The 12,246-nt window shown below is 39.0% G+C and overlaps 1 protein-coding gene across 4 annotated transcripts in view; it reads right to left on the bottom strand.

Moving 5' to 3' along the window:
* LOC145669492 (uncharacterized) overlaps nucleotides 1-12,246 on the bottom strand; it is a 64,893-nt gene that overhangs the window by 21,520 nt on the left and 31,127 nt on the right. For all 4 annotated transcript variants that reach the window (XM_081737670.1, XM_081737671.1, XM_081737673.1 and 1 more), the window contains exons 6-8: nucleotides 6,808-6,952; nucleotides 4,347-4,519; nucleotides 43-194 (exon numbers count right to left, since the gene is read on the bottom strand). In XM_081737670.1, the coding sequence (XP_081593796.1) occupies nucleotides 43-194; nucleotides 4,347-4,519; nucleotides 6,808-6,952 (470 nt within the window). The remainder of the gene's footprint in view (nucleotides 1-42; nucleotides 195-4,346; nucleotides 4,520-6,807; nucleotides 6,953-12,246) is intronic.

Genomic DNA, 12,246 nt, shown 5'->3' with positions numbered 1-12,246 from the left:
ACATGGATAGATAAAAAAAAAAAAAAAAAAAAAAAAACTTACTCTTTAAATATGACGTAGTGGAAAATCCCCGGAAGAACAAACGCCAATAACGTACAACAAGTAGCTCCAACTAGCGCCATCAAACTAGCAAAATTAGGAATTACTATCACAATAATACCAGTCAAAGCAACAACGAACAATCGGAGTAAATTCTGAAAAGAAAAGAACAGATATTTTTAAACTATCAAATCATATACTGTATCTTAATCTTGCTTCAGATACGATTCCTCAACCAACATTTTATACTGAAAACATCGAGTGAAGAAGGAAATCGTACAAAATCTATAACAACAGTGGAGAACCAGAATAGCTTATATCCAGTAGCGACTTTATATATATATATATATATATATATATATATATATATATATATATATATATATATATAATAGTATCTTGCTACTGTGTTCTGACATACCTACTATATCTTCAGGTATATTTTGCTGCTTCGACATATATTCAAGCTCTATTTAATCATTGTAGGAAGTAAATATAAACGAAATCTTTCAGTTTAACGTCCCACGATTATGTTTTTTTTAAGGCTAAGGGAGAAGGATGATTAAGGCAAGTGAATGATGATGGAAGAATTGGTGGAATGAAAAAATGAAATGAAATCTCTGAGTTTTACGTCCCACGGTTATGCTGGTTAGGCTAAAAGAGACGGTGATGATGAGAGATGAGTAAAATGGTGGAATGAAGAAAGTGGGAGAAAACGGGAGAACCCCGAGAAAACCCACGAGCACGGTGTTTGTCCACCACAAAGTTCACTTGGCGGGGCTGGGATCGAACCCGGGACCCCAAACGCTCTACCACTGAACCACCGCGCCCCCCAATTGGTGGAATGAGAATGTGGGGGAAACGCGAGCACTCTTAAAAGGACCCACAAACACGATGTTGTCCACTACAAACTTACTTGGCCGGGGACCGAACCAGGGACCCCACACACCAGAGAAAAAACGCGTGAGACTCTACCACTGAGCTATCGTTACCCCTTATTATAGGAAGTAAATCTGAGCCTTACATTGCAACATTCACCAGTAAAGTAAAATACTCCCTATTGATTTCAACCCTCCACGTATTCATCTCAGCATTTTCTTGGTTAAACTGAGAAAAAAAAAGTCAGAATGTCAAGGCACAGTATTTCAGTCATGAACCTCCCCGTTACGACGTACGTATATTTATTACAAGCAGGTATAGGTAAGAGGTTTACCGTATCGTAAGAGCAGGTCGTAGACTGGAACCTCTTATAGAGTTAGACAACTTAAGTAGCTGGACATCCACACAGATATCCACTCTGGAAAACTCAGACACCATGATGGTACTAGTCCTTCTCTATGTAGTCACCGTGTCTAGCGACACATTTTTGTCAGCAGTTCTTCACTTTCCGTAAAAGTCTGCAGTTTGGCTTAGAAACCTCAGAATGGCGTCATCCCTACTGCCAAAATGGCGTTCTCTGAGTGAATGCTTCATTTCTGGGAAAAGAAAGAAGTCACTTGGTGCTAGGTCGGTGAGTATAGGGATGGGGCAATATTTCATAGCCTAACTAATTCCACTGCCTTCATCATGGATGCATAGGGGGAATAAGCTGGTGCAATGTCTGCCAACAGCAGCAACCCGTTTGTGACCAATCTACAACGTTTCTTCTTCAGTTCATCTCATAACTTAAGTCAGGAAATGGGAATAATAGGTAACTAGAAACAGTTTGCCCCTGTAGGAGGTAATCTGTCATATGACATCTTCACAGTCGCAGAAAACGGAAAGCATCACCTTGATGACAGATTTTTGCACTCGTACCTTTTTTGAGTGGGGGAGGAGGGATGTTCCCATTGTTTGCTCATTTCCTTTGTTTCTGGATCATAAAGATAAACCCAACTTTTACCCAATGTCACTTGTCTGCCGAAAAAGTCCTCTTCATCCATTTCACAGCGATGTAACATTTCTCTTGCAGCGTCCTCACAATTTCTCTTCTGGAAAAGTGTGAGCAGTCGTGGCACTCCCCGTGCTGACACTTTATGAAGATTCAGCTGGTTGTGAAGAATATTCCAGGAAGACCTATTAACTTATACCCATTACACACACATAACATTTTCAATGGTTATCCTCCTGTCTTCCATTATGATTTTCTCAATTTTCTTCGTCAAAGCGGCATCATCAGCGAAAGATGGTCTTCCAGATGGTCCGCGGTGGTCATGTGTTCAGTTTGGAATTAGAGACTATCTTTGTGGAATTCTACCAACTACAGAGTGAATTCTATTAACAGTAACACTAGCTGTATTATCAAAATTAAGACAATTGTGGAATTCCACACAAAAAAATTAATTCAAACAAGTAGTTCTTCCATAAAACAGCAAGGGGTCTGTTAAAATTACAGTGGCAATTAATAGGTTATAATTAATAACCGAAATCAAGCTACGGAATATTTTGTGCAAAAGTGTATTTTATAGGAATGCTAAAACCACAATTGGATATGCAAAGGTAAGGACCCGGCGAAGGAAAGAAAGAAAGAAAAAAGAAAGAAAGAGAGAGTCTATAATTAAAACAACAAAACTGAGGGACAAAGTAAATGACGTTTCTTATAAAAATGTGCCCTATAGCGTCAATCAGATTTCTCCCTATTTTGTACCGTTTTACTCTATGGACAAACCAATATTGAATTGGAACTGGTTCAATGTACCACTTCCAGTTTCAGGATAGGTAAGAGTGGAGGTAGAATCTACGAGATGCTACCCAAAATATCCGAGAATGTCATTGTAAAAAACTGTACTTACGTCCTAATGTCCTCCGTCACCTTCAAATTAGTCCCCTCCGGCATGTATGTAACGATCCCAGCGTTGTTTCCACTTTCGGAAGCATTCCTGGAAATCCGCAGGGTGAAGGGTGTTCAGCACCTGTTGCGATTCCACTTGGATGTCTTCAATGGAATCAAAACGTCACCCTTTCAACGCGAGTTTCACCTTCGGAAACAAGTACAGGTCTCACAGGACTAGGTCAGGGAAGAAGAGAGGGTGGGGGACCGTTGCCATGTTGTTTTTGATCAGGAATTCCCTCAAACCGAGCGAATTGCGCGCGGGCGCGTTGTCATGGTGCAGAAACCAGTCTTTCGTTTGCCACAGCTCTGGCAGTTTGCGCCGAACGTCTTCCCTCAGTCTCTTCAAAACCTCGCAGTAAAACTTCCCGTTGACATTCTAACCAGGTGTATCAAACTCCTTATGCACAATTCCTCTAATGTCGAAAACAATGATCAGCATCGACTTGATGTTGCTGCGAACATGTCGAGCTATTTTCAGCCTTGGAGAAGATGGTGTCTTCCATTGTGATGATTGCTGCTTCGTAAAAGGGTCATAACCATAGACCCAAGATTAATCATCTGTAATGACTCTGGATAAGAAGTTTGGAGACTCTTGAACTCTTTGCTGCAGCTCAGTGCACGTCTGAATCCTGAGGTTTTTATGGTCGATGCTGAGAAGGCGAGGGACAAACATCGCTGCAATTTGTTTCATGTTCAGTTCATCGGGTAGAATTCGTTGACATGTACCGTACGACAGTCGAAGTCTGTTACAAACATCGTGAATTGTCTGCTTTCGGTCTTCGCGAATCATACAACGCATTTTCATTATCATTTTCGGTGTTGTGCATGTTGACGGTCGACCAGGATATTTGTCCTCTTCCACAGATTTGCGGCCTTCTTTGAAACGATAGAACCACTCAAATATTCTTGCTTGACTCAGTGCACTCTCACTAAATGCCTCTTTCAGCATGCCGTGGGTTTCGGCTGCAGTTTTCTTCAACTTGACACAGACCTTGATGCAAATCCGTTGCTCTTTAACGTCAGCCATTTGACAAATCGCACAAGCACTGAAACACGTCGTGATACGCACAACTACAACTCTCAACTGAATGCGCCAAAGATGATGCAATTTTGTGGTACAGAAGCTAACACATGTACCTCGAGAAATCTAGCGGCGGAATGTCGTATTGCTACTGGTTTGACCGGTAAAACAAATTTTCGGATATTTTGAGTAGCACCTCGTATTCTCCGGACGCTGAATCTGTATCAAAAAACCATTTCTCCCCTATTTCCTATCGTTTTTGCACTGACAAGCTAACGTATGGGAATGGAAGTTATACAACACTTCCCACAATTATCCATAGCTTAATTTACACGTAAAGAGACGGAGGTAAAAAAAAAAAAAAAAATCAATGAATTGTCTTCGTAAAATGAATGTCAAATTTAAACTCATACTGCCATTCCTTCACTTAGAAAACTTATAAATTATAAAAGCACTAAGAAAGGAGACACTTACCCCTTTATGTACATTTCTGTTTGGAAGACACTGTGACTCCAGTAGCTCAACAACGGGGAAGATCATTACAGGATATGTGAAAAACAATGACAGACACAAACAGATTTTGACGATCATTGCAAAATCCAAGCCATTTCCATGTGGAAGGTTCAGTGTAATAATCTCACTTGTTTCTACAAAATAAAGAAAGGAAGAAATAATATAAATAAAACAAACAAATTAAGAAATGTACTTATTTTCCAATTCTACTATTTTATATACTGTAGTTCATTGAATGAGAACAAAGGAAAAATATCATTACAAAAAGTATAATTTTATATAAGGTCTGTTCGGGAAGTTATGCCAAACGTTTTATTGTGAAGTGACTCTACGTTACAGCGCACTCTATCCGCCGGGTGAGAGTGCTACTACCGAGTGTAAGTCAACTACCGAGCGAGTGCTTGCTCAGTTGTATGCGAGCTCTCGGAGGTGAAGGACAGGCGATTTCGTAAACTGCTGTTTCGTCTCTTGTACAAGTCGCAATGCAGCTACTTGGCCAAATCTAACGTGGCAACGCTGCCGCAGCCATCTTACAGTCCTGACTTGGCTTCCGCAGACTTATTTTCGATTCCTCGTTTGAAATCCTCCCCTGAGAGGACACCATTACAGAGCAACTGACGACGTGAAAACAACTTGTGACATGGCTTTAAACACAGTTTCTATCTGTTGATCAATATCATACAATATTAGATGCCCAAAAGGAGAACTTTTAATGTTATTTCTGCCAAAAAACTCACGTGTGAGAAGACCTCTGTGGCAGGATGCACTGTAATCACCGAGCATCCGCTTCTAGAATGCCACAGATTCTATCGCTTTTGCTGAATGTCCTTTCTCAGTTATCATAAAATCTTAGAACAGAACTCGCTGCTGACAGCCAGCCCACTGGGGACGAACTCTTAATGGAGTATCCAATAACTATTCAAAAAGACGTACACATCTAGTCAATCGAAGCACATACTACTTTACCTCTTTTTAATCGATAAGATGATGAGGTCATTCATCGTGATGACCACTGCTTTGTCTCTGTGGCAGATTTGCCCAGTTTAAAGCTCAATTTCACTTTCGTTCTTTGTTTCAATTTGGTATGCACAATGAAATGCAGACGCACTACCGCACATGATCAGAACAGCATCAGTTACAGAGCTCTCAATGTGCAGTTTAGTTCAAAAAAAATCTTGGCCACCCACTTTATTTAAAAGACCATATTCTAGGAACGGTGCGTTAGGAAATTCTAGTACAGGGTATCCGGAATGGGGCTGACGGTTTAAAATGTGTGATTCTAACGTGGGAAAAGACTCAGAAAACACAAAACATCAGTTTTCAAGCAAAAGTAAAGAAGTTTTTATTGGTATTACTTGCATGTCATTGTAACTCAGTATAACTCCAAAGGAACTCATTTTGTAACAGTGTTACTCCAGTCTGAATTAAATCTCTCTCCATGTATTCAGTAAATCTGAGGCGTGACAGAAGCAATCACATTCCGAATACGATTCTTTAAATTGTCCATGTTACGAACATTTTCACCAGAATATACAATGTCTTTCATATATCCCTAGAGAAAAAAAGTCCAGAGGAGTTAAATCAGGTGGGCATGGTGGCCAGCAGATATGCCCGCCACTACCTATCCAACATCTAAGAAATTCCATACGAAGACAGTCCCTTACTTGTGACTCCAATGTGGCGGGGCACGGTCCAATTGGACTTGAGGATGCAAATGATGTAATTGGGGAACTAAAGTTTTGAAGCATATATAGGAACACATTTTATGTAATGATTTGCTCCATGAAAAAGGAGCCTATACCTTCATTATGTATTAAGTTGCACCCAACCACCACTGTGACGTTTCACTACTCTTCCTGTTGATAGAAACTTGAACAACACTTCTTGTCTCTGTAAAGCACCACACGCATTGTGCCTTTTTGGGTGCCTACGCTTGTTTCGTTTTGGCTATACTAGCGCCGTCAACAGCAATTTTACAAGTACGAAAACATGCTGAACAAAACTTTTTGAGTTTTCCTTTAAAATGTGTGTACTCTTTCTTTATCTCTTGCCATACTGGAGCTACACGTTTTAAAAAACGATCAGCCCCATTCCGGACACCCTGTACTCTGACTTTAAATAAAGCTATCCACTGGCCAAAGAGAATCTACAATTTGATTTAGCTTGCACTGAGTTAGAGTGAAAGGCTTATCAAAGAAACGCAGTGGCCAGGAGTTTTGAACAAGACATGAAATCACATATGGGGGTACCTGCTTCCGAAGTCTACGCATGTAGCCTTATGCTGCTATCTCTTGGTGAGTTACAGTGCTGATCTCGAAACCTTTTGATACCACCTCGTACTCCAATCACAATTAACTTCATCTCAGTGCTTAATCTTGTAACATATAATAAATAAACGAAAAATAAAATAACATGAACTTACCTGGTCCAAATGAAAGATATCCTGATACTCCAAAAACTATATACAAAGTAGTAACTCCAATCATAGTGTTAATAAAGAAATGTTGGAACTGATGTCTGATTTTTGCAGCTAATGATTGCTCCAGTGACAAAATCATTCCAGCTCCCTGAAACAAGAATACTTTTGTTGTATATTAACTAACCAGAATCGGCTTCCATTTTTTTTTTTTTTTTTTTTTTTTTTTAATGCATACACTTTAATAATGTTTTCAGTTGTCAACTCAATATTGTAAAAAAGTGAAAGTCAGTTGTTCTCTCGTCTAGACAAGCAAAGGGTAAAGTCCTTTGCAAACACTGCTGACAACGTTCGGAATGCACGAATGAATTGAAGCAGTTACATAATGGGAACTTCACAAAAGCTACCTGCCTAACGCAAGCAGGAGACGTCACTAGCATGAAAAATACCACAGAAGTAAATAAAGTTCAACCCGGGAAGCCTTTAAAATGAGGTATTTGGATTGATCAAGCGTTAACCATTAGAAAATTCATTCGTGCTTCTCGATCAGCCACATACCCTTCCACTCTTAAGATCGGATTCAGCCATTTAGTTCACAGGGATCGTATTACAACTACTGTTAAGTTCCACAATGTAGTATCTACAGGGTGACCCATAATCATGTACATGATGTTTCAAAGACTGCGGTAAAGAAACTAGCAACATAGCTTGAATATAAGCAACATAACTTGAACATAACTTGAACACAACTAGCAACATAACTTGAACATAACTTGATCTAGCAACATAACTTGAACATTAATTGTATATTTCTGCTTTTAAGAATTTTAATGTTTTCTCCATGATATGGTCCATCAATCCACCATCCAAATCAATACATGCCTGGAGACGAAGAGTAAAGTTGTCACAAGCAGCTTGACAGACCCGTGGGGGGCGCGGTGGCTCAGTGGTAGAGCGTTCACCTCCGGTGCTTGGGGTCCCTGGTTCGATCCCAGCTCGCGCCGTGTGGACTTTGTGGTGGACAAACACCGTGCTCGTGGGTTTTCTCGGGGTACTCCCGTTTCCTCCCACTTTCTTCATTCCACCATTTCACTCATCTCTCATCATCACCGTCTCCTTTAGCCTAACTGGCATAACCGTGGGACGTAAAACTTAAAAGATTTCATTTCATTTTCATTTTTGACAGACCCGTAATAGTATCTTGTGGAACTCTTCTGTGATAGCTCCCCGTAGTTCGGCCAAATTGTGTACGTGATGTTGATACAGTTTGTCCTTTAAAACTGCTCATAAGAAAAAGTCAGGTGGTGGCAAATCGAGAGATCGACCCACGTTGATCGATCCAGCGGTTCGGGAACGTTTTCGTTCAGTCACTCTCGCAATAGTATGGCATAGTGTGGCGGTGCTGCATCTTGCTGTCACCACAGGTTATCCCCACTCTCAAGACTACACAGTGTTGCCATATCGAAACTTTTTGTTCTGAATTACAAATACAACAGCCAGGGCCACCCTGTATATTACAAAAGGGCCCTGTATGTGATTAGAACGTTCTATCACTCTTTGAGTATCGTTGAATATAACAAGTTGTTGCGTCCGAGAATTCTCCCAGCTGTACACTATAGGTCAAAATACTGCTTAACTAAAAGCTTAATTAATTGTTTACATATTTCTTATAAGTTTGCTCACTAACCAGCATGCAGTTACATAGATATTAATGCTCAAATCTAAACGTAGTTACAGCCCTTGTTCTATCTGGAAATAATTACATTTAAATAATGCAGTTTCAAAGTTAGAATTAAATCGCCAAATTGTCAGGCAGACTATTAACCTATTAATGTAACTGTTTACTATCAGAAATCAAGTGTGAGGCACGAATTGATATACAGTGTGTTTGAAAAAGAACTCCCTAGTTTTAATGTGTCCTAGAATCTGTACAAAGTGACATACACTATTCTAGTTTGTGGTGTTTGATTCATCAACTCTCCAAGTTTGGCTCCCCTGCAGTTGGCAGGTCTGCTTGACCTTGAGACGGCACGAGTGCTTATTTTCCCCCTCTGTTTCCTTAGTTCAGTCCAGACAGGCTTGCAGTGCAGAGCAACTCAGCAACAACGTGTACTCCGCAACAGAAGGCGCAGTGTGTTATTTGGATTGTGAAAACTGAGTCAGTTATAACATTGCGACGTAATTTTAGACGTCAGTATGGTGGTGACCCACCTACAGCAAAAACTATCCGTCATTGGCTAAAGTCTTTCAAGGAAAGAATTCTATCAAGTGGAATATCGTCTCGACGTGTGCAGGGCCACAAATGGATCCCACGTTGAAGTCTACCAGCATTAAACAAAATTTGAAGGAATTCTCTTTCATGATATGTACTCATTGGTGTAAGTTTTCACTCATTTCCCAATGAAATTTATACTTAAAACTAGGGAGTTCTTTTTCAAACACCCTGTACTGAGAACTTCCTCTTTTATAATTTGGATTGAATTCGCACATAAAGAATTTAGTGTGACAGTTATTTCGGAATTTATCGCAATTCTGCAAGCAGAGAGATATATGAAGTGAGCTTGTTGGAATATATTGCAGTAATAGGTTTCAGCTCATGACAATGTAAAATTATTGTTAAAAGAAGAAAAAGAATGATATATATATACTATTCTTTAATATATTATGTTTTTGATAAATTTTGCAGCGTTATAAAATGTATTAGCTCTTACATCTAAATTTTATATATGCGTTATATCAGTTTATGTGGAAATACAAAATGGTATTAAAGTGCACGTCTGGTACTTGCTAATTGATATTAAATTATTTAGTACACATTATTTATATAGGATAATATTTAGGTGTTGTTAGGCCTAAAAAATAAGCCTAACGTTAAAAGTAGATGATACTGCATAAATAACATTTAGGAGCAGTAACTCATGAAATTTTCAACATGTTAACAAAATCAATATAGTTTTCAAACAATTTTTACCTTACTTTCCTAGATTTTGATGAAATTTGGCACAGTTCTTGTTACTACTGGAAAATAACAAACCCTCATATTTCAGGTTTATATGTAAACTGGTTTCGAAATTTACAGCCCCTCCCCAAAGTTCTCAAAATTTAACAAAACTTGCATAAGTGGCATGTGTTCGATTGGCATTTGCGGCTGAACCAAAGGATCTAGGACGTTGGTTAAAGTGTCATTTTAAAGTTTATAGAAAAAGCTTTTGGTCGATATATAACACTACTGAATTTTTTTAAAAGTACTTTTTGTTTTCGAAAAATTCAAAATTTTGAGTCTGATTTTTTCAAAAGACATACTTTGAAAATTTTCAAACAATTATATATAAAAAAGAAACGGACGGTTATGAATGTATGCCCGAAGTTTATATTTTGGGATCAGCATGGGATAATTTGTTACAAGACTTTCCACTTCCAAACATAGAATTGAAAATCACTTTAATTTAGGTTATTCCAAAATGGGTGGAAATAATAGTTTTGTGGCACAAAACCATTGCTGAGCAACTGTTCATCAATTTATAGTCAGTACCGACAGCAGAGGGGCTAGGGGGGCGGACACCCTGGTGACTCCATCTGCACCCTATACATGTGTTACTGTATTGTAGGTCAAATAATAAAATTATCCTTTTTCGGTATACAAAAGAACAGCTGCTTCCCAAATATTTTTTTGTAAGACAAGCTGGAAGTGGCAGACAGTGGAATTTCTTTCAGCTTTAACAGACTTTGTCTATTCGATGGAACGCAATCTGTACTTTTATCAGTTGTAGTAATTTTGTTAATAGTACATAATTCGCTAAAATAGGTAAATAACTGCAATCTATAACTACAGGTAGTGGCTGGGGTATGGTTTCGGAAAAATGAAGTGAAAATTACGATTCTCTATTCAACTAGTCCATTTCCACTTTTTGCATATTGTAATCTTCCGCACATGGTTCTATTTGTAAAGATCAACACGTGTTTTTATTTATAAATAATATCACATGCATTTTTCTAAAGCTACTACACGAAGCAGACGTCACGAATCATCGTCACCACTGATAATGTGATGGAAGAAGTACACCAGCGCCACCGCTACCCAGGAGAAGACATAAAATTTCAAGCATTACCACAACCAACATCAGTCTCGGCTGGTCGACACCCCTCTCGTAGCTTGCTCTGGGAGATCCTAATCTAACTCAAGCCTTCTACCTTGCATGGAGCCCAAAAACCTTCTGCCTACTTAGCTTGCTGTTGGGCTCTGTTGAGAACTTAGCCTCTCTTTTAACTTGCTGTGGAGCTCTGAGAGATTACTAACCGGATACCACTCAGCTTGCTGTGGAGCTTTGTGGTATTCCTTCCCGCCTAGCTTACTGTGAAGTTTTGCGAGACTCCAACCTCTCTTTGCCTGCCATAGAGCACTGAGAATCCTAGCCCTCTCACTCAGTCTGCCTGGAGCTTTGTGGGACTCCAACCTCTCTTTGCCTGCCATAGAGCACTGAGAATCCTAGCCCTCTCACTCAGTCTGCCTGGAGCTTTGTGGGACTCCAACCTCTCTTTGCCTGCCATAGAGCACTGAGAATCCTAGCCCTCTCACTCAGTCTGCCTGGAGCTTTGTGAGAATCCTACCCTTGGATGGCTGGGACTTGGTACACCTACTTACCTTAATTACTTAGAGAATTTTGTATTTATTTTAGTGGAACTGTATTACACTGTTTCATAACAGAAATGTTTATAATAAAACTGGTTGTGTGAGAAAATCGATTCTCGTGTGTAATTACTCTACCTTCTGCGTAACACGGTAATTTCATAATTTCCTGGGAAGTTAGATGATCTATGGATTCGTGCAATGGATGTACTATATATAAGATGTATCCTGTGATCTGAATAGGCTGACTATGTAAATTATTGATTGTAACTTTGGAAAATTCAAGATTACTAATAAAACCCCAACTGACCAAAGCAGTATATATATTTTAAGATTATATATTTGTGTTACAGTTTCGGCTATGTAACATAGCCTTCCTCAGACACATTATGAGAGAAATATCCAATTTTGACAGCTTATATACAATCTGGATGCAAGACACGCCCACTTTCTCTTTACAAAACGTAAAGTTTTAATTGGCTCAGAAAGTAAATTTTTAATTAATTACTGTAGTCACTTTCTCTTTTTGCGCACCTGTTATGAAACTTTCAATTAGGCGTTTGTCACCTAAAAGAAAGTGTAAGTCTTTCAAATTTCTTCTTTTTCAAAACTTGAAGTTTTCACACCTTTCAGCTTTTCTCAATCTTCTTTATTTCTAAAGATAATATTCTTTTCTGAGCCTTTTTTAACATCATTTTTTAAATCTGTCTTGACTGTTGTGGCCAGCAGAACAAACCTATTCCCTGACTTTTCTGTGAAATATAGATTTTCCTAACTTTCGGCATATTTTGACGCGTTTCCCTGACTTTCCTAGATTG

This window comes from Thermobia domestica, chromosome 14 (assembly GCF_964235325.1).
Source record: "Thermobia domestica chromosome 14, izTheDome1.hap1.1, whole genome shotgun sequence".
In the NCBI taxonomy this organism is placed as follows: Eukaryota; Metazoa; Arthropoda; class Insecta; order Zygentoma; family Lepismatidae; genus Thermobia; species Thermobia domestica.
This window is presented reverse-complemented; position numbering and strand designations above follow the sequence as displayed.